At 42.8% G+C, this 27,965-nt stretch overlaps 1 protein-coding gene across 3 annotated transcripts; it reads right to left on the bottom strand.

Moving 5' to 3' along the window:
• Positions 1–25: 25 nt before the first annotated feature.
• LOC120061266 (oxysterol-binding protein-related protein 2-like) lies at positions 26–27,822 on the bottom strand. Of its 3 annotated transcripts, none has more exons than XM_039010957.1 (14): positions 27,744–27,822; positions 17,720–17,901; positions 11,510–11,633; positions 10,940–11,015; positions 10,645–10,779; positions 10,445–10,542; positions 9,588–9,770; positions 8,961–9,068; positions 7,081–7,170; positions 3,562–3,685; positions 1,480–1,605; positions 1,267–1,390; positions 915–1,005; positions 26–788 (listed from the first exon to the last, which is right to left on the bottom strand). In XM_039010957.1, the coding sequence occupies exons 2-14, from the start codon at positions 17,754–17,756 to the stop codon at positions 686–688; spliced, it is 1,419 nt and encodes a 472-aa protein (XP_038866885.1). In that variant the 5' UTR covers positions 17,757–17,901; positions 27,744–27,822; the 3' UTR covers positions 26–685. The 3 variants fall into 3 exon arrangements, with proteins under 3 accessions (XP_038866885.1, XP_038866884.1, XP_038866886.1); XM_039010956.1 differs by lacking the exon at positions 27,744–27,822 and adding an exon at positions 18,403–18,530; XM_039010958.1 differs by lacking the exon at positions 27,744–27,822 and adding an exon at positions 18,159–18,266.
• Between the last annotated feature and the right edge of the window lie 143 nt (positions 27,823–27,965).

Raw genomic sequence — 27,965 nt, 5'->3', positions numbered from 1 at the left:
AATGATTTATACTTTAACTTTTGATACTTAAGTATATTTGAGCAATTACAATTACCTTTGATAGTTCAGTATATTTAAAAACAATTACTTTGACTTAAGTAGTATTTTACTGGGTGACTTTCACTTCAACTTGAGTCCTTTTCTACTTCCCATACTTTCCAACACTGTATAGGGGGAGGGAAACCTGGTTGGAATAGTCCAGGTGCGCTTGGTTTATTTTGTCAGGCACAATGGGACCAAAGGAATAGTCCCACATGTGCAAACTCGCCATGCAAAGCAAGTTAAAACAAACTAAAATATTTCCAATATTTTAAATAGGTATTCGACCCAGGTCTGATAGGGAGGAAGGGGAGAGGTACCCACAAAGCACTCCTGTTCAGGAACAAAACACAGTCTCCTACAGTCTCAGTTCCTTTCTGCTTTCACCTTTGATGCCTCCAATGATCAAAGGCACATTCACATTCCTGATTTCACCATTGACTGTTTGTTCCATAACTGTTAGAAGACGGGGGAGGGTCGTGTTAACAACACATAGCCTCTCCTTGTATAACACGTGTCTATCGCCACTTCAGAGTTCCAATGGGAGACTGTGTGGTGCTTAGAACAGGAGAGTGTCAGTGGACTGGCAGGAGTGAAAGTGAGGCTGAGGGGATGTTGGTGGGTGTTCCCATGGTGTCCACCTGGATCAGTAGATAACAGGGAGGTCAGAGTAATTTCTATCGAAGTAGCCCCCTGTGTAGAGCCAGTCCTGGGATGACGTGTAGGGGTTTGTGCCTGACTGGAACCATCTGGAAGACACGATAATGGTTATTATGGTTTACTTTCAATGATATAACACCATTGACCTTTATGTTCTACAAGTACGTCATATGAATAAATACAAATCTTGAAATGTGAGGACACTCAGTTGTCACCTAGTGGACCATTCCTCCTCGTCCTTGGAACGGTCTTTCCGCGCCGACCTCTGTTTCTCCTCCAGCCTCTCCTTCTCTCGACTGGCTTCATCTGCACATACAAGAACAGTGGATCTTAAATGACCTATTCTGTACTTAGAAGCTGATACACAACCTTAACACTAGTTTCAATAAACCAGCCTCTAATACTTTGGCTGTGTGGATATGTGGCATGCACTGACATACTTAACCCCTCTCAAAAAACAACAATGGAATCTGAACACAAAAAAGACATGTGAATGTACCACCCCAAAGGAACGGTAGAGGGCAGCATCATGTAGGGTGTGGGGATGTAATAGAAAAACTTCATTACCCATGTCTCCGTTCTCCATGGCTCTGATGTCGGGCCGCAGGCGGCAGTCTGTGGGGGCCAGGCGGTCCTGCATGCCAGGCTCCAGCTCATTCAGCGACATGGCAAAGTTAGTGAAGTTATACATCTGTAAAAATAAGATTATACATAATTAATACCAAAATGTATGTGTGTGTGTAAGCTGTTGGGTTATACGCTAAGCTGTGTGTGTGTTACCTTAGCAGAGTGTTGGGGTCGTGATGATATCCTCCAGAGCAGGGTGCTGCCAGGGATCATAGCTACGGTCTCCTGGACCTCAGGCATGTCATCTGCATCATCGTTGTCTGCCCCCTCAGGCTCCTCCTGCACACACACACACACACACACGTGTGTATGCAAGTCTATATAAAACTAGCAAGGCTTACAAAAATCAAATGAGATGTGTATTTTCCTTCTGAATAAAGCACTAAAATCAGAAATGACTTCAGCAAAGGATACAGGGCATTATGAAAGTATTCAGACCCCTTGACCTTTCCCACATTTTGTTACGTTACAGCCTTATTTTCTAAACTGGATTAAATAATTTCCCCCCCCTCATCAATCTATACACAATACCCCATAATGACAAAGCAAAAACAGGTTTAGACATTTCTGAAAATGTTTTACAAATAAAAAAAACAGAACCTTAATTACATAAGTATTGCTATGAGACTTCCATTGATTATCCGTCAGATGTTTCTACAACTTGATTGGAGTCCACCTGTGGTAAATTCAATTGATTGGACATGATTTGGAAAGGCACAAACCTGTCTATATAAGGTCCCACAGTTGACAGTGCATTTCAGAGCAAAAACCAAGCCTTGAGGTCCGAGACAGGATTGTGTCGAGTCACAGATCTGGGGAAGGGTACCAGAAAGCATCGAAGGTCCCCAAGAACACAGTGGCCTCCATCATTCTTAAATGGAAGAAGTTTGGAACAAAGACTCTTCCTAGAGCCACCCAGCTAAACTGAGCAAACGGGGGAGAAGGACCTTGGTCAGGGAGGTGACCAAGAACCCAATAGTCACTGACAGAGCTCCAGAGTTCCACTGGAGATGGGAGAACCTTCCAGAAGGACAACCATTTCTGCAGAACTTCACCAATCAGGCCTTTATGGCACCTAAAGGACTCTCGGACCATGAGAAACAGGATTCTCTGGTCTGATGAAACCAAAATTGAACTCTTTGGCCTGAGTGCCAAGCGTCACGTCTGGAGGAAACCTGGCATCATCCCTACGGTGAAGCATGGTGGTGGCAGCATCATGCAGTTGGGATATTTTTCAGCGGCAGGGACTGGGAGACTAGTCAGGATCGAGGGAAAGATGAACGGAACAAAGAGAGATCCTTGATGAAAACCTGCTCCTCAGCACTCAGACTGTGGCAAAGATTCACCTTCAAAAGGACAAAGACCCTAAGCACACAGCCAAGACAACGCAGGAGTGGCTTCGGGACAAGTCTCTGAATGTCTTTGAGTGGCCCAGTCAGAGCCCGGACTTGAACCCGATCGAACATCTCTGGAGAGACCTGAAAATAGCTGTGCAGCAACGCTCCCCATCCAACCTGACAGAGCTTGAGAGGATCTGCAGAGAATGGGAGAAACTCCCTAAATACAGGTGTGCCAAGCTTACGGCATCATACCCAAGAAGACTCTAGGCGATAATTGCAGCCAAAGGTGCTTCAAAGTACTGAGTAAAGGGTCTGAATAATTATGTAAATGTGATATCAGTTTATTTATAATACATTTGCAAAGATTTCTTAAAACGTTTTTTTGCTTAGTTATAATGGTTTAATGTGTGTAGATTGAGGGGGAAAACAATTTAATCCATTTTAGAAGAAGGCTGTAACGTAACAAAATGTGGAAAAAGTCAAGGGGTCTGAATACTTTCCCAATGCCCTGTATTGGGAAAGTGCCCTGTACCCAAGTGCCCTGTACCCAAAGTGCCCAATGCCCTGTACTTCATGTACCATGAATATACCATATCCACTATGAAATTAACTACACTATACTGTTCTCACCGGTTCACCACACATACTACATGCATACTACTACAGAGACCTAGACTACTTGTCTCATTTTTACCTTGACATTACATCATGGCATGCTGCCAGAATCATCAGGAAATCAAAACCAGAGGACAGTTATCAAAAGAAGTCAATGTTGTATTACAATGAGTCAACAAACATTACAAACACACACAATATGTACACTAAAAGGCCCAATCTGCATCGAAAATAACTTTACTCTAGAAAAGGACACCCATGTTGTGAGACACTCACTCACCTGACTCTTCGGTTTCTTAGAGTCTCCTTTCTTCTCAGCCTTCTTGTTGGCCTCATATGTCTGGGGGTCCACGCTCCACATGCACTCAGTCCACTTCCCATAGATCACACAATGCTTCTTTTTACTGCCAGGGACAGAGAGGGGTGGAGACATCAGCAGCCAAATACTGCAGCACTGACAGAGAATGACGCCGTGTTATCATTGTGTGTCACCCACCAGGGGCGAGTTCAGTAGGGAGAAACGCTTCGAAACCATTTGACACGGGAAGGTACCACTCTTTCCTGCAGTCAAATTACCTAGTTGACTCATGGGTGGAATGTTGGAATGTTGTTAATATTTTTCACCGAAAACACTGTGTTTCTATTTTGATGCTAATCGTGCCAGAGGGGAGGCTGCCGTTTAACAGGCTCCTAACCAACTGTGCTATTAAAAAAAAATGTTTTGCATTGTTTGTAACTTATTTTGTACCTAATTTAGCTATTAGCGTGAAGAAATGACGGAAATTCAGTGGGCCGTCGTCGACGACTGGGTAAACCGCCTTTACCATCCGTTCTATTGGTCAATGTGCAATCACTGGAAAATAAGCTGGATGATATACGATCGAGACTATCCTACCAACGGGACGTTAAAAACGAATATCTTATGTTTCACCGAGTCGTGGCAGATAATATAGAGCTGGCTGGGTTTTCTGTGCATTGGCAGGACAGAGCAGCTATGTCTGGTCTATTTGTCAGTAACAGCTGGGGCGCAATGTCTAATATTAAAGTCTCGAGGTATTGCTTGAGTAAGAGTACCTCATGATAAGCTGTAGACCTCTATCTATCCAGAGAGTTTTCATCTATATTATTCACCACCACAAACCGATGCTGGCACTAAGACCGCACTTAACGAGCTGAGCTGTATAAGGCCAAAAAAAACAAGAAAATGCTCATCCAGAAGCGGCACTCCTAGCGGCCGGGGACTTTAATGCAGGCAAACTTAAATCCGTTTTACCTAATTTCTACTAGCATGTCACATGCGCAACCAGAGGAGAAAAGAGAATTAAAAAGAAAAAAAATCTAGACCACCTTCACTCCACACACGGAGGCGCATACAAAGCTCTCCCAATTTGGCAACTCTGACCATAATTCTATTCTCCTGATTCCGGCTTACAAGCAAAAACTAAAGCAGGAAGTAACAGTGACTCGCTCAATACGGAAGAGGTCAGATGACGCGGATGCACAGGACTGTTTTGCTGTAGCGTAAACATCCAATGGTATTGAGGAGTATACCACCTCAGTCACTGGCTTTATCAATAAGTGCATCTACGACGTCGTGTCCAGTGACCGTACGTATATATCCCAACCAGAAGCCAAGGATTACCGGCAACATCCGCACCGAGCTAAAGGCTAGAGCTGCCGCTTTCAAGAAGTGGGACACTAATCCGGACGCTTATAAGAAATCCCGCTATGCCCTCAGACTAACCATCAAACAGGCAAAGCGTCAATACAGGACTAAGATTGAATCCTACTACACCAGCTCTGTCACTCGTTGGATGTGGCAGGGCTTGCAAACTATTACGGACTACAAAGGGAAGCCCAGACGCAAGCTTCCAAGTGACGCTAGCCAACCAAACGAGCTAAATGCATTTTATGCTTGCGTCGAGGCAAGCAACATTGAAGCATGCATGAGAGCACTAGGTGTTCCGGACGACTGTGTGATCATGCTTACCGTAGCCGATGTGAGGAAGACCTTTAAACAGGTCAACATTCAAGGCTGCGGGGCCAGACGGATTACATGAACGTGCACTCAGAGCATGCGCGGACAAACTGGTAAGTGTCTTCCACTGACATTTCCAACCTCTCCCTGACCGAGTCTGTAATACCCACGTTTCAAGCAGACCACCATAGCCCCTGTGCCCAAGAAAGCGACGGTAACCTGCCTAAATGACTACCACCCCGTAGCACTCACGTCGGTAGCCATGAAGTGCTTTGTAAGATGACACAATCGAACACCACACTGCCCTTTCCCACCTGGACAAAAGGAACACCTACATGAGAATGCTGTTCATTGACTACAGCTCAGCGTTCAACACCATAGTGCCCACAAAGCTAAGGATCCTGGGCCTAAACACCTCCCTCTGCAACTGGATCCTGGACTTCCTGATGGGCCGCCCCCAGGTGGTAAGGGTAGGCAACAAAATTGCCACGCTGATCCTCAACACTGGGTCCCCTTAGGGGTGCGTGCTTAGTCCCCTCCTTTACTCCATGTTCACCCACGACTGCGTGGCCAAGCACGACTCCAACACCATCAATACGTTTGTTGACGACACAACAGTTGTAGGCCTGATCCCCGACGATGAGCCAGGCGATAGGGAGGTCAGAGACCTGGCAGTGTGGTGCCAGGACAACAACCTCTCCCTCAATGTGAGCAACACAAAGGAGCTGATCATTGACTACAGGAAAAGGAGGGCCGAACAGGCCTCCATTAACATCGACGGGGCTGAAGTGGAGCGGGTCAAGAGTTAAGTTCCACCAACAAACTGTCATGGTCCAAATACACCAATACATTCGTGAAGAAGGCACGACAACACATTTTCCCCCTCAGGAGACTGAAAAGATTTGGCATGGGTCCCCAGATCCTCAAAAAGTTCTACAGCTGCACCCTGACCGGTTGCATCATCGCCTGGTACGGCAACTGCTCAGCATCCGACCGTAAGGCGCTACAGTGTGCAGTGCGCAAGGCCAAGTACATCACTGGGTCCAAGCTTCCTGCCATCCAGGACCTATATAATAGGCGGTGTCAGAGGAAGGCCCAAAAAATTGTCAAAGACTCCAGTCACCAAAGTCATACACTGTTCTCTCTGCTACCGCGCGGTAACGGAGCGCCAAGTCTGGGTCCAAAAGGCTTCTTAACAGCTTCTACCCCCAAGCCATAAGACTACTGAACAATTAATAAAATGGCCACCCGGACTATTTACATTGACACCCCCACCTTTTGTTTTTACACTGCTGATACCCGGCTGTTTATTATCTAAGCATAGTCACTTTCCCCCTACCGACATGTACAAATTACCTCAACTAAAATATACCCCCGCATATTGACTTGGTACCGGTACCCCTATATATAGCCTCGTTATTGTTATTGTGTTACTATTTATTTTAAAAATTACTTTAGTTTATTTAGTCAATCTTTTCTTAACTCTATTTCTTGAACTGCATTGTTGGTTAAGGGCTTGTAAGTAAGCATTTCACAGTAAGGTCCTGTTGTATCAGGCACATTTGATTTGAATAAACAGTTATGTTATATTTCAGTCTTTTGTGATGTATATAAAGTTTAATATTGTGACTCAAACTCAAAATGTTATACATTTCAACTCTACAGTGGTTCTTCCTTTAAAAGTTGTGGCGTACGTACTGCAGCACAGCTTTGGGGGTGCAGTGTGTCACAAAAACACTTAAAACTGGACCAGTGAATTCAGGACCAGAGAAGTAAGCCATAGTTGGTGTATCAGAGTGCCAATACTTCCACATTCTGTACCTCTTATCCTGAATGTAGCCCTCTACTCTGTGTAGCTCCTTCCCAAACATGCCACATGGCTTGAAGTTCAGCATACACTTATCTCCAGTACTGCTCAGGACAGACAGAGACCAGAAGAATGAGGAGAAAAGAAACAATCATTCATTTCCAGACCATTATGGCTCAAGTACTGTCTTCAGGGGCAAATCTTAACTACCACTAAAGTCACATTTTCACTTAAGCTTTGTTCACAATGCAGACCTTAACGCTCAAATCAGTTTTGTTTTTCAAATCCATTTGGGATACTGACTGTCCAAACAGCAAGTTACAACATTTACATTTACATTACATTTAAGTCGTTTAGCAGACGCTCTTATCCAGAGCGACTTACAAGTTGGAAAGTTCATACATATTCATCCTGGTCCCCCCGTGGGAATTGAACCCTGGTCCCCCCGTGGGAATTGAACCCACAACCCTGGCGTTGCAAGCGCCATGCTCTACCAACTGAGCCACACGGGACCACGTGAACAAATGGGATTTGCGTATGCTCAGACTGTAGTAATTTGCTGACATGGTTACGCTAGTTGTCATGGTAATGACGGGAGTGTGTGTACAGTGGTGTAGGCTGACTGGTGGTGGTTCTCGGGTTTCCTCTTGCTCAGCAGTTCATGTGTCGCAAGCGAAGGTGACAACAAAGCCGACCATAGAAGTTTCCCAGTTGCTTTGACTGTTCGAAATCAGTGTATGAACACTTTAAGCCTCAAAAGGATAAGAGGATCCAACTTTCAACTTCAAAATGAGTAATTTTTTCCTAACCACAAAAGTAAACTAGCTAGCTAGCTGTTCTGCTTGCTAGTGTAACGGATGTGAAATGGCTAGCTAGTTAGCGGATACGCGCTAATAGCGTTTCAATCAGTTACGTCACTTGCTCTGAAACCTAGAAGTAGTGGTTCCCCTTGCAGAGGGCTTTTGTGGAGCGATGGGTAACGATGCTTCGTGGGTGACTGTTGTTGATGTGTGCAGAGGGTCCCTGGTTCGCGCCCGGGTCGGGGGGACGGTCTAAAGTTATACTGTTACATTGATGCTGTTGACCCGGATCACTGGTTGCTGCGGAAAAGGAGGAGGTCGAAAGGGGGGTGAGTGTAACGGATGTGAAATGGCTAGCTAGTTAGCGGGTACGCGCTAATAGCGTTTCAATCAGTTACGTCACTTGCTCTGAAACCTAGAAGTAGTGGTTCCCCATGCTCTGCAAGGGCCGCGGCTTTTGTGGAGCGATGGGTAACGATGCTTCGTGGGTGACTGTTGTTGATGTGTGCAGAGGGTCCCTGGTTCGCGCCCGGGTCGGGGCGAGGGGACGGTCTAAAGTTATACTGTTACACTAGCATATTCACTCATTTGTTTGTAAACAATTAATAAGCTAGTTAGCTACCATGTCATGTTTTTATCAAACTGTCAACAGAGTAGCTAGCAAGTAACAAGATACGCCAAATAAGTCTAAAAAACACTTAAGGGTCAATAAACCAGATTTAACCATTCAGACAAGTCACATGACCAGGAATCAAATTTGTATCTGATTTAAAATCACCTATGAATATAGTTTGAATTTGACTTGAGAAAATCTGATTCCATATGCTTCTTGGCTGTTCATTCAGTCTGCAGGAAAAAGATCCGATTCGAAAAGGAAACGCAAAAAAATTGGATCTGAGTCACTTCAAACTGCCAGTGTGAACAAGACTTAACCCATTGACATTAATGCATGATTAAGTGAACATTGTATTGAAGTTAGGATTTGCCCCTATGTCTGTTCTACTGAAAGTAGTGGATATTAACACATTTATATGCTTCCAAACCAAGAATTGAAGGTAAACTAAGGTAAACAAAATAGCCATTCCTATATTCACCTGTGGTTGAGGATCTCCACAGTGCCATACTGCTCGATCCACAGTTTACCCAGGATGACATTGTGTACACAGCAGAAAGGGTTGGTCCATGTATAGACCTCACCATGCCTGGGGAGAAGGGGAGCAAACAAAGCCTCAGTACAATGGATTCTCACACACACGTTTGCTGAACAGTTAATCAAAAGACTATCCGGACTATTTGCATTGGCTGTGCACACTGGACTCTACCTACACATACTGCACTGACAATCACACACACACACACTACATACGCTCACACGCACACACACACATGCATAGACGCTACACACACACTCACATACGCTGCTGCTACTGTTTATCATCTATCCTGAATGCCTAGTCACTTTTAACCATACTTACAGGTACATGTACATATTACCTCTACCTCATACCCCTGCACATTCACTCGGTACTGGTAGTCCTTGTATATAGCCTTGTCATTTTTTAATACATTTTTTTCTTATTTTTGAGAAGGAAAAAATGTTGTTCTTTTTAACTCTGCATTGTTGGGAAAGGGCACTTAAGTAAGCATTTCACGGTAAAGTCTATACCTGTTGTATTCGGCACATGTGATAAATAACATTTGATTGGATTGATTTGACTCACTTGAGGAGTTCTAGTGTGATGGTTCCCTTTGGCTCAGCCTCCACACTCTTGCCCCAGAACTTTAGTTTGGGGTAGATGGAGCCGTGGAAGACGAAGTCCCCGACTAGGCTTTCAGCGTGGAAGGCACTGATGGGGGGGTGGTGGCTGACCTGCTCCGAGATCAGCCTGTAGCCATGGTCCTCTCTAGGGGAGAGAGAGAGAGAGAGAAGAGAAAGGGGGGATGAGAAAAAGAGGGGAAGAAAGAATATAGGCAGGACAGGAGGAGGAAAAAAGACAAAGATTGTTATCATAGCACATTGAAAATAAGGTCAACAGAGGAACATATACTACCGTTCAAAAGTTTGGGGTCACTTAGAAATGTCCTTGTTTAAAAAAAAAAAAAAAGCACATTACAATAACATCAAATTGATCTGAAGTACAGTGTAGACATTGTTAATGTTGTAAATAACTATTGTAGCTGGAAACGGCAGATTTTTTAATGGAATATCTACGTAGGTGTACAGAGGCCCATGATCAGCAACCATCACTCCTGTGTTCCAATGGCACGCTGTGTTAGCTAATCCAAGTTAATCATTTTAAAAGGATAATTGCTAAGTTGGAAAACCCTTTTGTAATTATGTTAGTACAGATGAAAAGTGTTGTTGATTAAAGAAGCAATAAAACTTTTGAACAGTAGTGTAAGTATTATTGTTAAATTCATGGGTGGAAGCAGATAAAGATCTCCTATTAAAGGCTTGAAGTCCAATACAGCGTGCAGTCTTGTCAGAGACAGGGAGGAACAGTCCAGAGCTACACAGCTTTTTACAACACCTCTCTATGCAACTTTGTATGGGAGTGTTGCAGTCCTGTCCCCTCACCGTGTCAGCTCGTAGGTCTCTCCTAGCAGAGGGTTGAAGGGCTTTCCAGTTCTGTCCCACTGTGACGCTACGGCCGACACGGCAAAAGCAGCTACCGCCTGGGAAGACACGAGGGGAGGATTCACTGTCTCTTACTGTTTAGTCATCCAACTGGGTTATCGGAAGCTTCCTTTGTTGTTACGTTGTGTGTATGCTCTCACCTGCATGCGCTCTATGGAGTCGGACAGCGAGCAGGCTTTGTTGATGAGGTATGTGTGCTCCATGTACTCAGTGATCCGCTGGAGGAAGCTCAGGGGCTCGTTGAACACAATGGGCATGGTGATCTTGGACAACTCCTACACACACGCACACGCGCGCACACACACACAGAAAAGAAGCAAGATTAGAATGTGGGATGAATTCAAACTCTTTAGCATAGAAACCTAGAGAATGTCATTGTCTATAAATAGATGTGTGATCATGAAGTCATTCCTAGATAGGGTCTGTAGCCCTTACCAGTCCAATGCATTTCTTTAGAATGCCCCACACACTGAAGTTGTTTCTGGAAAACATTGGGGCGGGTAGTGTTGTCCTGAAAGATGTAAGGATAAGACAGACAAAACACACAAAGACAACATATTATTGTCTTGTAGAGAATCAGAGAAGGTGAGTATCACTATGATGACTATCACTACTAAAGTATGTGATTGTAGAGAATCAGAGAAGGTGAGTATCACTATGATGACTATCACTACTAAAGTATGTGATTGTAGAGAATCAGAGAAGGTGAGTATCACTATGATGACTATCACTACTAAAGTATGTGATTGTAGAGGCTGACCTGTTGCATGTTATTATATACTGACTGGGTTAGAGATAAATGGAGCATGTGGGCTGGCCAGTCTTCTAGCAGGGTTAAAGCTATTAAGAATGTGGGAGAAAGAGAGGGAGGGAGAGCAACACAGAGTCAGAAAGAGACAGATTGAGATAGTGTGAGAAAGAGAGAGAGACCGAAAAGAAAGAGATGGATGGAGAGAAAGAAAGAGAAGACCCGGAGAGGAGGACACAGCAGGAATCTTAGCGTACCTGTGTTTCCTGATTCCGTTCTCCTGTGGCAAGGAACCATCGTTCCTCTGGGTGCCATCATACACCACGGCATCTTTAAAACTGGCCTCCGACGTGCCTTCATACGACTCATCAGAGTCCAAGCCTAACACAGACAAAACACACACACAAATTAGGGAAAAGCTAGAGAGCCATTTTCTGTTTACCATCAGTTATGTTGAGTGATGCACGTGCATCTGTAGCAGGAGAGCTAACACAGATGTCGGGACATTGACAAATTTAACAGTGATTGATTACCGTGAAAACACGCAAGACTGATGGCCAACAAGTATATTATTCTTCTGGTTTTATCTAGCTCTATTTGTGATATTTGACCTTGTCTTACTAGCCCTTAGCTAATCACCCTCTGATGACATAGTGATGTTGTAGACGATAACCATCTGATTACGTGTTTGGTAGCCTTTCCACTCACAGCCCCTGTCATTCGTATACTGGTTGAAAATGGCAGATTTTGTCATTGATAAATGCCTAAATTGGAACGCAGTGGCTATACAGTAACATGCTATACATGTTAGAGCTCAGGTTATCCACTTCACAGCGCTGTATGGGTTTTGACTGACAGCCATTCTAAACTTGAGCACACGAGATGACCCCATCCCTCCCGCTAATTGGGCAATTTTTGCAAATTTGTTATCGGAGGGAAATGCTGTAAATTGAAAGGAGACGATGTGTTCTGAAAGATGACACATTGAGGATTATAATAAATACATATTTGATGTTACACAATCAAATCACTCACTCATAAGTCCCAAATGTGCACTTCACATTTCTATATTTGAAGACTCATGTCATTTACAGTATCAACATTTATGATTGCTATGTTTTATCCAGTTTCAAGGATGGCATGCGTTATAACCTGGGTAGTCCTGAATAGAATAAGACTGTTTGTAGTATTGTGACAAATTTGCCATGGAACACGACTCCATTCTATGCGCACATAAATTACAATCTGTCTGAAGTGCCGTTTGAAAGCAGAACACTAAGATCATATTAACATAGCTAGCCATGTTGGCAATAGAATAAGCTTTCAAATTACACCCACCTGACCCAGATTGCGATTTATAAATGTTTTTGGATTGCGTAAACAGAAATTGTATGACGGTGGGGACGGAGGGCTGTGTTCCAAACAAAAAACAATGAGTGTGTTTGCTTCAGCTCCTCAATGGCAAGGCTAGGAGAGCTCAAAAAAGCACCTTATAGTGACATGCTGACTAGACCGGGCACGAGTGTGCATGCCCCATAGCGCGCATGTTGATTTTGTACATCCACACCAGACGCGATCAGGACACGCAGGTTGAAATATCAAAACAAACTGAACCAACTAGATTAATTTAGGGACAGGTCGAAACACATGAAACATTAATGGCCAGCTAGTTGCTACCTAAATATTGGGTTGTTATTTTACCTGAAATGCTGAGTCTCCTTTTTGTCTGGATCTTTGTAGAATTTGGACCCATTTTGAGTTACACAAAATCGTATGTTCTCTACTCCGACAATTATTCCACAGATAAAAGGGGAAACCTTGTTAGTTTCTAGTAATTTCTTCTTCTGACTTTATATGGTGGTTGGCAACCAACTTTAAGGTGCATTACCACCACCAACTGGACTGGAGTGTGGACCTCAGTTCGTCTTTCTCACCCACGTGGGTATATGCTCCTAAAAACCAATAAGGGATGGGAGAGGCGGGACTTGCAGTACATAAACATCAAAAATAGAACCAAGTTCTATTTTAGCGCCTGGCTACACAGAAGCTTGTTGAGGCGCGCGAGCAGTTTGGATGAAATTATTGAATAACGTGTGTACATTTATTTTGCAATGCTCGAGCACATAAAATTGTTGTTTTATTTGTTTTTTGAAACCAGGTTTGCTGTTCACTTATGCTATACGAGATGGGAGTTCCATGCAATCATGGCTCTGTATAATACTATACGTTTCCTTGAATTTGTTCTGGACCTGGGGACTGTAAAATACCCCTGATGGCATGTCTGGTGTGGTAAGTGTGTGTCAGTGCTGTGTGTAAGTTGACTCTGCAAACAAACATTTTTAAACACAATGTTTCTTATAAAAACAAGAAGTGATGCATTCAGTCTTTCATCAATGCTTAGCCAAGAGAGACTAGTATTGATATTAGCGCTCACTCTGATGAAAAGCAAAATATTCCGCTCTGTTCTGGGGCCGATGCAGCTTAACTAGCTCCTTCTTTGCAGCATTTTACCATATGACTGGACAATAATCAAGATAGAACTAGAGCCTGCAGGACTTGCTTTATGGAGTGTGGTGTCAAAAAAGAAGAGCATCTCTTTATCACCAGACAGACCTCTCCCGATCTTTACAACCATTGAATCAACATGTTTTGACCATGATGGTGTTACCTTAGATGGTAAACTAAGTAATTTAGTCTCCTCAACTTGCTTAACAGCCACACCATTCATTACCATATTACGCTCAGGTCTAGAATGCTCTTAGTTTTAGAGATGTTCAGGACCAGTCTATTACTGGCCACCCATTCTAAAACGGACTGCAACTCTTTGTTTAGGGTTGCAGTGACTTCACTAGCTGTGGTTGCTGACGCATATAGGGTTGAATAATGAGCATACATGGACACACAGGCTTTGTTTAATGCCACTGGCAGGTTATTGGTAAACATAGAAAATAGTATATGGCCAAGAGAGCTGCTCTGCGGTACACCACACTTCACATGTTAAACATTAGAGAAGATTATATTAAAGAAAACCCTCTGGTGTTCTATTAGATAAATACAATAGCTCTGAATTCACGATATGTTGGCGGTTGAAAAGCCATAACATACGTTTTTTCAACAGGTTACAGTCAATAATATCAAAAGGCTACACTGAAATGTAACAGTCGAGCACCCACAATCTTCGTATCAATTTCTTTCAACCAATCATTAGTAATTTGTGTCAGTGCAGTACATGTTGAGTGCCATTCTCTATAAGCATGCTGAAAGTCTTGTTAAATGTGTTTACAGAGAAATAGTATTGTATTTGGTCAAAAAAAAAATCAACAGTTTTAGGGAAATGGGTCTTTACATTACATAACTCACCTAGCCTGACAAGGTTACCTAATATAGAATTACATAATCTAACTATTCTAAATTATAATATTTTATTCACACCAAAAATACACACACACACGCACACACACACACACACAGAACAACAACTGCATCTCCTCTGCCCAGACACGCATGGCTCACACCTCCAACCCTAGTGCCTGCATTATTGTTTGCCACATGGCCTTACGTTGTACCAATTGTTTATTATCGGTCGCCATGCTATTAAAAATAAAAATAAAAATATTTTTCCATTGTGTTAACAATTAATGTGCTGCAATTTCTGAGACTGGTAACTTTAATGAACTTATCCTCTGCAGCAGAGGCAACTCTGGGTCTTCCTTTCCTGTGGCGGTCCTCATGAGAGCACGTTTCATCATAGCGCTTGATGGTTTTTGCGACTGCACTTGAAGAAACTTTCAAAGTTCTTGAAAATGTTCCGGATTGACCTTCATGTCTTAAAGTAATGATGGACTGTCGTTTCTCTTTGCTTATTTGAGCTGTTCTTGCCATAATATGGACTTGGTATTTTACCAAATAGAGCTATCTTCTGTATACCAACCCTACCTTGTCACAACACAACTGATTGGCTCAAACGCAATTATAAGGAAAGAAATTCCACAAATGAACTTTTAACAAGGGACACCTGTTAATTGAAATGCATTCCAGGTGACTGCCTCATGAAGCTGGTTGAGAGAATGTCAAGAGTGTGCAACGCAGTCATCACTTTATAGCATTACCGGAAAGCATGGATTATTGAATAATTGTTAGTTTTACACTTAACACACGACTGCCATTGTGTTGTAGAATTTGTACATTGACAGTTGTATAATAAATTCTATACATTAGTTATACTGTATTAAGCGTCCATTTTTGTTTCGTGTAATTTCATTAGTTATGCTCCAACTTTCCCTCCATCTTGAGCCAACAGTTCTTTTTAAGTCCTTGTTCCAATAATTTATATGCGTTGTCTTGGCTGTGTGCTTAGGGTCGATGTCCAGTTGGAAAGTGAACCTTCGCCCCAGTCTGAGGTCCTGAGTGCTTTGGAGCAGGTTTGATCAATGATCTCTCTGTACTTTGCTCCGTTCAGCTTTCCTTCAATCCTGACTAGTCTCCCACTCCCTGCCGCTGAAAAACATCCCCACAGCATGATGCTGCCACCACCATGCTTCACCGTAGAGATGGTGCCAGGTTTCCTCCAGACGTGACGCTTCGCATTCAGGCCAAAGAGTTCAATCTTGGTTTCATCAGACCAGAGAATCCTGTTTGTCATGGTCCGAGAGTCCTTTAGGTGCCTTTTGGCAAACTCCAAGCGTGCTGTCATGTACCTTTTGCTGAGGAGTGGCTTCTGTCTGGCCACATTACCATAAAGACCTGATTGGTGGAGTGCTGCAGAGATGGTTGTCTCATCTCCACAGAAGAGTGGAAGAGTCGGGTTCTTGGTCACCTCCCTGACCAAGGCCCTTCTCCCCGGATGGCTCGGTTTGGCCGGGCGGCCAGCTCTGAGGCCACTGTGTTCTTGGGGACCTTCAATGCTGCAGACATGTTTTTGTACCCTTCCCCAGATCTGTACCTCGACTCAACCCTGTCTCAGAGCTCTACGGACAATTCTTTCAACCTCAAGGCTTGGTTTTTGCTCTGACACGTTGTCAACTGTGGGACCTTACATAGACAGGTGTGCCTTTCCAAATCATGTCCAATCAATTGAATTTACAACAGATGAACTCCAATCAAATTGTAGAAACATCAAGGATTATCAATGGAAACAGGATGTACCTGAGCTCAATTTCGAGTCTCATGGCAAAGGGTCTGAATACTTATGTAATTATGGTATATGTTTTGTTTTTTATACATTTTTCATTATGGGTTATTGTGTGTAGATGAGAAAAAAAAAAATATTTAATCCATTTTAGAATAAGGCTGTAACGTAATCAAACGTGGAAAAAGTGAAGGGGTTTGAATACTTTCCCAATGCCCTGTATAATAACAAAGTAAACAGTCTGACATTTGACAGTCTTACAATTAGGCTACAGGTGAAAGGAATGACTACATGGGAGGGAGCCACAGCACTAATGCACAATGACGTGATACAAATTGACACATAACATAGACCGACTCTGAACTAAGAATTTATGAGGTGTAAAAGAGAAAGGTATAGAGCCCTATTAAAAATTGCTATAAATAATTAACTAATAAATAATTAGCTAGGTCAACCCGGAACACCCAAAGAAATCTGATCTGGGATTCATAAGAATATCTGATAGACATAAACAATAACTTGATGACACTGTGATCTGCAGTTCACCCCACGTTCAGCAGGCTCTCCCTTTGTCCATCCTTTCATCCCCTCGCACGCACACGCACACCTCCGCAAGTCTGTTTCCCCACAGAGCCAAGGAGCCACCAGCGCACATGCGTTGTTCCCCAGCCAATCGCACACACGTTGTTCCCCAGCCAATCGCACACACGTTGTTCCCCAGCCAATCGCACACACGTTGTTCCCCAGCCAATCGCACACACGTTGTTCCCCAGCCAATCGCACACACGTTGTTCCCCAGCCAATCGCACACGCGCACGGACAAAAGTAGCCGACTAAGGAGTTTGCGTCTGCTGGAGCCTTGGCTGTAAAATATCATGCGTTGCGGCGGTGCTTCGCTGCATTATTGAAGCTATCCGTTCAACTGCTAAGGTTACAGTATACTGTGTGGCACTGGGCCACTGTGTGAGCTACAGTACAAAGACACATCTAACTCCTGAGTCCTGCCCATAACAGTGTGTCAAGCGCAACAGTCCAAAATGGCAAGAGCCATTAAATGTCAAGACCACAACAAGGTCATGTTCAGTAGGTATAAACAGGAGACAATGTATTTGAGAATTTAGCGAAAAAGAAAAAATTAACATTTCCTTTTTCAAAACTCCCATTTTGAACCTGCTGAACGTGACCATGACAAGAGTGATGATAAATAACTGTTGAGTCACTGTCAATGTTGTCTCTGTGTGTGTATTCTATTCTCCTACAACTATGTGGTAACATTTGAAGGTCTTGTAAGTAATTCTATTATCTAGGCCCGCCCGCCCGTGCAGACAGGGACACCCACCTGTGACTGCATCGTAGAACTCGTCATCGTTGTTCATTGTACAGGGTCAAAGTCAGACCTCCAGGTGCTAGCGGAGGGAGAGGTGAGTCTCTAAAGCATGGTCCCTCTAGTGAGCCTCACTGGTCACTGGCACAAATTCCTCCTCCTCCACGTCAGGACAGGCAGCAGCTCACACAGCAAACCTGCAAGACAATCAGGTCAGGGTTGTATTAATTAATGCACACTGTAGCGAAAGGTTTTGCAACGGAAAACAAAAACGAGCAGTTCTTGTTAGACAAGTCCAGGTAGTCCCTCCCTGTTTCAGTCCGTTTTCTTCCATTTGGTGTCGAATGAATATGACCAAGACAGGCCACCATTAACGATCACACATCAACAACAGTAATACAACTAGGCAATCTGTTCATGAAACTCCTATTAATTTCACAACACACTCATCTACCAGTAGACTATATGAACTCTTCTCCTTGCTGTCCCTCTAGTTAAGTAGCTCTGGTTTCTGGGTTGGAGTGGACCCAGTGAGTGGTGGCCTGTATGGTCCACTGAGCCCAAACAAACAGTGGTCAAATTACATAACCAAACACAGGAGCAAAATGGCTGCCATTTGCTGTGGCTCTTTGTCAGTCTGTCGGTCGGTCTGGTGTTAGCCTGATCCTGAACTTTCTCTCTGTGTGCGTTAGCCTTACCTGCTGTTCTGCTGTCTGTTAGTCTCTCTATTCAGACCTAGCCTGTGGTCTAGGAGGTTTGTCTGGGTGTAGGAGGACTAGGGAGGGTGACTGACTGTTCTCTATTTGTGTCCTTAGTCTTTACTTACCCATTACCAGGAACGCATCAAACAAACTTACTGGTGAACTTTGGACTGAACCACGATCGATAAGCGAGGAGGAGACCGGTTGGTGCATAAGCCCTATGTATTCAGTTCTGCACAGAGGATTGGTCACATCTAAGCTCCATATTAAAGTTAATAAAAAATCCCCCCCCACCTTGGGACTGGGCGTTATAGCCCAAATATATATAAATGTTTTTCACTTTTTTGACTTCATGGTGGTATTTGACTGTATTTTGGCTCTAATCTTTATATAAAAAATTGCAAATGTCACAATCCTGTTTTGGAGCTCCACGGACAATTCTTTCAACCTCAAGGCTTGGTTTTTGCTCTGATATGCACTGTGGGACCTTATATAGATAGGTGTGTGCCTTTCCAAATCATGTCCAATCAATTGAATTTATCACAGGTGGACTCCAATCAAGTTGTAAAAACATCTCATGGATGACCAATGGAAACAGGATGCACCTGAGCTCAATTTCAAGTCCCATAGCAAAGGGTCTGAATACTTATGTAATTAAGTTATCTGTTTATTTTTTTTAGACATTTGTTTTCACTTTGTCATTATGGGATATTGTGTGTAGATTGATAAGGAAAACATTTTATTTAATCCATTTTAGAATAAGGCTGTAAGGTAACAATGTGGAACAAGTCAAGGGGACTGAATACTTTATGAATGGCCTGTATATTGTTGATGTTACTAACACTATAACAGTTAATGAGAACTAGTGATAGAGTTCAGTCAAGGGTTTCTCTATATTGAAACCTTAAATGGTACCTCTCAGATTTGGATAGGATAACCAAATTAATCAAACAAAATCAGATCAATTAATTATTCCAGTAATTAATCAGTAAATTATCTGGAGCATTAATTAGCCGAGTCACAACATTTGCATAGATGAAGCAATCTCTTCTTTTATAAAAGTGTGCGCTGTCTCTTTAAGACCCAATATGTCATTCACACACAGAGTCCATTCAAGGTTCGAGCAAAGATGATCTTGACTGGGAGAGACGTGAGGCGGGGAAGACAAAGTGAATGAATAACGTTTTTTGGGACAATCAGATTTGAAATTAGCAATATTTTGCATTATGGTTTGCATATTATGACAAACACGGTACTAGGGTAGTGAATTGATGTTAGCTTCAGCTGTAAGCTAGCACGGAAAGTTAGCCCACAAAGCTGGAAGCTACCGGTATCTTCTTGCAATGTGAAGAGTTGTAGCCTGTAATGGACAGTTATAAAAAATTGTACGTGCATTATTCAAGTGTGTTAACTTGTGTGTAGCATAAGTGGTGATCCAGCCCAGACTCCCAGTGAGTGCACTGGTTCCTCAGGACAGGCTAGAGCTGGCAATGACAAAGGGGAGCAGGAACGGTACGCTCAATCAGTAGACGACGCCAGACATTTGCCAAAGGTTTTATTTTATTTTAATTATAGTACCAAACTGTTTTTCATATTCTAGGATCGAAAAAGTAGACGTTTCTTCAACACTAGTCACCTCACACAAGAAAGTGTTTAGGCAACTTTTATGACACTTAAATGTCATAAAAACATCATGTGTCAAATGAATGGATGATTATGGTTTTGCCTATCTATGCTAGAACTAAGGGGTGAGGAGAGTTGAAGTAGACCTATGGCTTAAGAAAGCAGACATTGACCAATAATTAGACAAAATGCTTGCGGAGCAACTATAACTACTATAACTTCCCACTGCTGACCCCATCCTTGGCCTTTGAAAGTTCCCTAGGCTGTTGGCGTAACTCTAAGTCCATCAGCAGACAGAGGCATCAGGAACAGACAACAGTAGAGACCTACCCATATCTGAACATATGAGACCTTGCTCTCCCCCCGTTCCCCGTGTGAGCCATCTGATTGGCTGTTACCATCTCTCAGGTCATGTCACTCCATCGACCTCTCATTAAGGATTACGTAAGTGTTAGAGACATGGCACCATATCATGCATCATAGATAAACAATACGTTATCTCACACCAACTACTCGCTCACTCATAAGTCTATTTAGTGCGATGAAAAAGAGCACATTATGACCCAGAGGATAACGCTACAGTCAGTCTGGTATCTAGAGACTGGGTCAACAGGGGAGGAGTTTTCTTCAGGTAGGGGTTTCTTAAGGTAACTTACACACAACTCAACTGTTGTTACTCTACATTTGTTTGGCCATCTTACTGATTGAACATTTCATACAGTTGGCAGCCCAAATCTCTTATTAACAGTCATGAGAACAAATAGGCCTAACCATCATTTACCTAAATGGGACACAAATCTAAGGTCCAAACTGTCATTTGATCAATCAACACAGTCTAAGGTCCAACCGATCGCTTTCCTTCGGACACAACAGGTGCAAATACAATACACACATCCGAAGCCTTGACTGCCATGAGCAAAATTGTCACTTAAACCAACAAGAGCAACACAACCTAACTGACAGATGTCCCGACTCCTTAAAGGACGTGGGAAGAACACTTGACAGGCTTATGAGAGACTAGCAACTCTTCAGACAGATTAGATGTCTGTTTGTCTGAGGCTACAGCTGTAAACAGTAATAATGGAGACAGAGCCGTTACCAACCCATTATGCCATTCAAATTCTCTATGCTGCTCCTAGTACGGTCCTGTGTGGTTGGAAAACAACATCCAAAACCAGCGGGAGTCAGAGACGAGAGAGAGAGAAAGGGAAGAGAGCCTTGGCCATGGAGAGATGTCACCATGCGAGAGGCACAGACACACACATACCTCTGTGTGCCTGTGAGGACATGGACTTTGAGGTATGGTAGCTACAGCAACGACCTGAGAAAATTGAATAGAATCCCATTTGGCAAGCAGAGTGGCTTCTTAGGGGTTAGCTGAGAGCAAAATAACAAATGGGACCAAAACACCCAAGAGCCCCATTAAGAGGTAACACAAAGCCTGGAGAGTGTGTGTTCGTGTGTGTGTGTGTGTGTGTGTGTGTGTGTGTGTAAAGCTAGCGTGAGCATTTAAAAAACAAACAAAAAAAAGTGCGCACACAGAAACACTATTGTTATTAAGCACATGGTGGCAACGTTCCAGTCCAACATTTTTAAACATTTTAACACTTCAACAACTAATGAAAACAATGACATTATGCGTAATGTATGTAATACAACCGTTTAAATGTTTAGTAGTCTAACCAGCATACCTAGTACATCTATGGTCAGATCAGTACAGTAAAAGGACTGAAGAACCCCAAGCCATCACTAATTTGATAGATCCAGTCATATGATTGACCAAGATCATCAGTGGCAGTGCTAAGTAGGGTTGGGTGAGATGGCCAAAATATCATATCCCCATATTTGTTACATTTTTGGACGGTATGACAGTATTTGTCTTTGAATAATACAAGTTTGAAATATTTTTTATGATACTTTATGACTCTAGGGTGGCAACACATACAAGTGATTTAAAAATGGGGCTTTCTCTATTCTGATGTTTTTTACGTTTCAATCCAACTGCAAACAAAAATAATTTTCAGCATTTTAATTCATTTCTGCATTTCCTGCACTTTTCTTATCATTTCCACACTGTGCCATGCAGGGATGCATGATACGGGCAAAAACATCTAGGCCTAGTTAAATTGGGGGAACCATTGGAATCAAAATATACAACGTAACATGTAAAGTGTTGGTCCAATGTTTCATGAGCTGAAATAAAAAGATCACAGAAATGTTCCATTCACACAAAAAGCTTATTTCTCTAACATCCTGTGCACAAATGAGTTTATATCCCTGTTAGTGAGCATTTCTCTATTGATAATCCATCCACCTGACAGGAGTGCATATCATGATTATTACACAGGTGCACCTTGTACTGGGGATAATAAAAGGCCACTCAAAAATGTGCAGTGTCACAACACAATGCCACAGATCTCAAGTTGAGGGACTGTACAATTGGCATGCTAACTGCAGGAATGCCGACCAGAGATGTTGCCAGCGAATTCAATCATAATTTCTCTAGCATAAGTCGCTTCCAACGTCATTTTAGAGAATTTGGCAGGACTTCCAACTGGCCTCACAAGCGCAGACCACGTGTAACCATGCGAGAATTTCTGCACAAACTGTCAGAAACCGTCTCAGGGAAGCTCATCTGCGTGTTCGTCGTCCTCACCAGGGTCTTGACCAGACTGGAGTTCGGGATCGTAACCGATTTGAGTGGGCAAATGCTCACCTTCGATGGCCACTGGCATGCTGGAGAAGTGTGCTCTTCACGGATTCATCCCGGTTTAACAGTACCGGGCAGATGGCAGACAGAGTATAGCGTCGTGTGGGCGAGCAGTTTGCTGATGTAAATGTTGTGAGCAGAGTGCTCCATTTTTGGAGGTGGGTTCTGATCCAAGCCCCTACCTTATTTTTATTAAGGTATCTGTGAGTAACCAACAGATGTACAGAGAATTTGAAAAGTATTCAGACCCCTTCCCTTTTTCCACATTGTTACGTTACAGCTTTATTCTAAAATTGATTAAATTGTTATTTTTCCTCATCAATCTACACACAATACCCCATAATGACAAAGCGTAAACAGGTTGACACTTTTACATTAAAATAAAAAACCTGAAAAACCTTATATACTCAGAAAGAAGTATGTTGCATACACACTGGACTTAACCCACTGATCAACCATCTGAAAATACCCCTAACAATATGGAAAAATATTTAATGTACAAATGTATTCAGACCTTTTGCTATGATACTAGAAATTGAGCTCAGGTGAATCCTGTTTCCATTGATCATCCTTGAGATCTTTCTAGAACTTGGAGTCCACATATGGTAAATTCACTTGGACATGATTTGGAAAGGCACACATCAAATCACACACTAGTCTATATAAAAAAGTCCCACAGTTGACCTTGCATGTGAGAGCAAAAACCAAGCCATGAGGTCGAAGGAATTGTCCATAGAGCTCTGAGACAGGATTGTATCGAGGCACAGATCTGGGGAAGGGTACCAAAAAATGTCTGCAGCATTGAAGGTCCACAAGAACACAGTGGCCTCCATCATTCTTAAATGGAAGAAGTTTGGAACCACCAAGACTCATCCTAGAGCTGGCCGCCTGGCCAAACTGAGCAATCGGGGGAGAAGGGCCTTGGTCAGAGAGGTGACCAAGAACCCGATAGCCACTCTGACAGAGCTCCAGAGTTCCTCTGTGGAAATGTGAGAAACTTCCAGAAGGACAACCATCTCTGCAGCACTCCATCAATCAGGCCTTTATGGCAGAGTGGCCAGGGGGAAGCCACTCCTCAGTAAAGGGTACATAACAGCACGCTTGGAGTTTGACGAAAGGCACGTAAAAGACTCTCAGACCATGAGAAACAAGATTCTCTGGTCTGATGAAACCAAGATTGAACTCTTCGGCCTGAATGCCAAGCGTCACGTCTGGAGGAAACCTGGCACCATCCCTACGGTGAAGCATGGTGGTGGCAGCATCATGCTGCGAGGATGTTTTTCAGTGGCAGGGAGTGGGAGACTAGTCAGGATCAAGGGAAAGCTGAACGGAGCAAAGTACAGAGATATACTTGATGAAAACCTGTTCCAGAGCACTCAGGACCTCAGACTGGGGCGAAGGTTCACCTAACAGGACAACAACCCTAAGCACACAGCCAAGACAACGCAAGCGTGGCTTCGGGAGAAAACTCAAATTATATATTTGGGCTTGAAGTGCCAAATCCTAATATGTGACTTCAGATGTTTCGTGAGTCTTAAAAAAATATTTTCAGCCTACGTTTAGTTTCAGGGCTCTCTTTTAATTTATTAGTTCTTCCTCTTCATGAGTCGTTTGAGAGCCAATCCACTTTTCTATGTAGCCTACACTTGGGTTTCCTGTTTCCACTGGATAAAACAGCCAAAGTCAAAATGTTCTATATCATACAAATGAATGAAAACAAAAATGAGCTTTTTGGTCTTAATTTAAGGTCAGGATAATAAAAGAGTATTAGTTAGGTTGGGCACTGATGTTGCGCAATTAGGCCTGGCTTGCAGAATCATTCCAATTCATCCAAAAGGTGTTCGATGGGGTTGAGGTCAGGGCTCTGTGCAGGCCAGTCAAGTTCTTCCACACCAATCTCAAAAACCATTTCTGTTTGGACCTCGCTTTGTGCACGGGGGCTTTGTCATGCTGAAAAAGGAAAGGGCCTTCCTCAAACTGCTGCCGCAAAGTTGGAAGCACAGAATCATCTAAAATGTAATTGTATGCTGTAGCGTTAATATTTCCCTTCAATGTAACAAAGGGGCCTAGCCAAAACCATGAAAAACAGCCCCAGACCATTATTCCTCCTCCACCAGACTTTACAGTTGGCACTATGCATTGAGGCAGGTAGCGTTCTCCTGATATCCGCCAAAACCAGATTTGTCCGTCGGACTGCCAGATGGGGAAGCGTGATTCATCACTCCAGAGAAAGCGTTTCCACTGCTCTAGAGTCCAATGGTGGCGAGCTTTACGCCACTCCAGCCGACACTTGGCATTGCACATGGTGATCTTAGGCTTGTGTATGACTGCTCGGCCATGGATACCGAAACTATACCACGGCAAAGTTTTCAGGTTTTGTGACTCTTTTGGTAGCAGTATCAAACCCTTCCATTACTTCAACACACACTCCAAACCATTCAATAGTTAGGCCATCCATATTACCGGAGATTATATTCTACCTATTTCTATTGCGGATTCTTGGCCGCAATTTAAATAATGCATTGATATACATTGAGTATACTAAACATTAGCATCATCAAGCTAGCTTGCTGAAAATACAGAGAGAACTATGAATATAGGTATTTGATCATGTCTGTGTGCATATCCAAATATTAATGACTTCTGAAATCCGACACGGTTTCACTTGAATTATCAACCCTCAACAGCTCAACAGCTGCCCTATATACATAGACTTGTAATCACTGGCCACTAATAATTGGCACACTAGTCACCTCAATAATGTTTACATATTTTGCACTACTCATCTCATATGTATTTACTGTATTCCATTCTACTGTATTTTAGTCTACACCGCTCCGACATTGCTCGTCCAAATATTTATATATTCTTAATTCCCTTCCTTTATTTTAAATGTGTGTATTGCTGTGAAATTGCTAGAAATTACTTTTAGTTTATTAATTCGACCATTTTAAAAAACAAGCACACAACTTAAGTCACACATGCACATGAATAAAATCATCGACGATAACACACAATAAAGTCTGGGACTTATTTCCATTGTGGTCCTCTTACTTGTTAGATATTACTGCACTGTTGGAGCTTGAAACACAAGCATTTCACTACACCCACAATAACATCTGCTAAACATGTGTATGTGACCAATAGAATGTGATTTGATTAAAGGTAGGTACTAGAAGTTGGGCACAGGGCCATGGGTTTACATTGCTCCGGGTGTAGGACATTCTAGGAAACGTGAGGCTTTATCTGGTACTCTGTGAATCAAACTGTAACTGACAAAAGAAAACCACCAACAGACGTCAAGCCTGTGACAACATTGACAATGTATAAAAGACAAACATTGAGAAGTTGCTACGTTCCGGCCTGGTGTCCCTCAGGGAAGCCTTGAGGAATGTAACCTTAAAACCGTTTGACACTGATAATGAGGCAACCAATGGCAGGGCAAGACACTGCTGCAGGTGTCTGCAGATACACACCCACTTAGCGCTAGCTAGAGAGTGAGTCAGCACAATGCAGCATCACCTGAAACCTGGGAGAACAGTCACACACACTACTACCTAGGAGGATCCTGCCCCAAAACCTCTCCTGCATCCTCCCTGGAACTCAAAAACATCAAGAGGAGAGATGTGCTTTAAACTGTATACCTGAACCACCAACCATGTCAGAGACTTTCCCATACTCCTCAATGGTAATGACTAACCTACAGGCATAAACCTAATTTGTCATGTTGAGTGCTGACACACCTAGGGCCTCTGAGGATTGTGTAAGTATGAGAGATGCTTGGGTTGAAATGGATGCTGCTAATTGATTGGTGTGGGCAATTACAGAAAGTCACCTTACACAGGCTATTTCCATGGGGATTTATCTGTCAACAAAGTTGAATCTTTACTCTAATTGTGCATCATGTAAATGGGATTCACACTACATCTGTACGACTCACCATTTCTTGATTTCTGTCAAGATGCTGGAACTTCAAATAACATGAAGCTGCCTAGTATCACAGTGGCCCATTTCCAGCATCAAAGACACAGACAGAGGTCAACAGCGGTCAGAATAACATTCCCATACTGTGTTATCTTCTAACATTAGCTGATGGAGCAGATAACTCTCTGCATCTTGACAGATGTAGCATTGACACAGACAGGCATACCATTTATCTCGGTACCCCCTGTGTATTGGCTCGTTATTTTATTGTGTTACTTTTTTTTACTTCAGTTTATTTGGTAAATATTTTCTTGACCTGCATTGTTGGTTAAGGGCTTGTAAGTATTTCACGGTAAGGTCCTACACCTGTTGTATTCGGTGCATGTGACAAATAAAATTTGATCTCAACTGGAAATAGCAGCTAGTCTGTCATACTCCACCTTTAGGGCGACAGGTAGCCTAGCGGTTAAGGACGTTCGGCCAGTAACAAAAACGTTACTGTTTCGAATCAACGATTTTGTCTATGTACCCTTGAGCAAGGCCCTAATTTCTCCTGTAATGTAAGTCCCTCTGGATAATAGTGTCTGTTAAACTATGCCCATGTATTGCATTCACTGAACAAGTCTCTGATGTCGGTAGTAGCCAGGGATGGCAGTGAAAGTCAATGCATCTTATAACTCAAAGCTAGATTAGCTTGCTAGCCAACTAGGCATGGGACTAGATATAGTAGGAAATTAATAGGAGGGAGACATTAGCTAAGTTAGCTATGTTACAGCAACTAGCTAGTTAGTGTTAACGTTATAAAATCGATTTGCTGGCTATGGAGCTAACATTACATCAATGCGACACCAACCTTTATAACACTGAATTTACTTGCTACATAAAATAAATCAAACTATGGAAGTGATGTCTTGCTTTAGCTAGAAAGTTAGCTAACTGCTCCCGAGAGCTCGTCGAGAAAAGCTTGTTAGCTAGCATCAAAACAAAGCTTAAGCACAAGTTTTCGCTTCATTTCATTACATTACATTCCATGCACAAAACTCAGAGAACTGTCACATATAGTGTTAAATAATTACTGTACCTGAAGATTTGGGACACCTGGTGACGCTTGACTTAATTTGACAGGGTGACCAAATGCTCCGTGTGAATTGACACAGAAGCGGAAATGCTTGACCACAGGGGCGGTCTCATGACAAGCCTACCGGCCAATCGTGCATCCGTGAATGGACCGCCTGATCCACACAAACACATGCTGACAGGCTGGAAGAAGAACAGAGTGTACTACTACTGTAAATAACATTAC

Source organism: Salvelinus namaycush, chromosome 16 (genome assembly GCF_016432855.1).
Source record: "Salvelinus namaycush isolate Seneca chromosome 16, SaNama_1.0, whole genome shotgun sequence".
Taxonomy (NCBI): Eukaryota; Metazoa; Chordata; class Actinopteri; order Salmoniformes; family Salmonidae; genus Salvelinus; species Salvelinus namaycush.
Note: the sequence above shows the minus strand (reverse complement) of the source record. Positions and strands in the feature narration are given on the sequence as shown.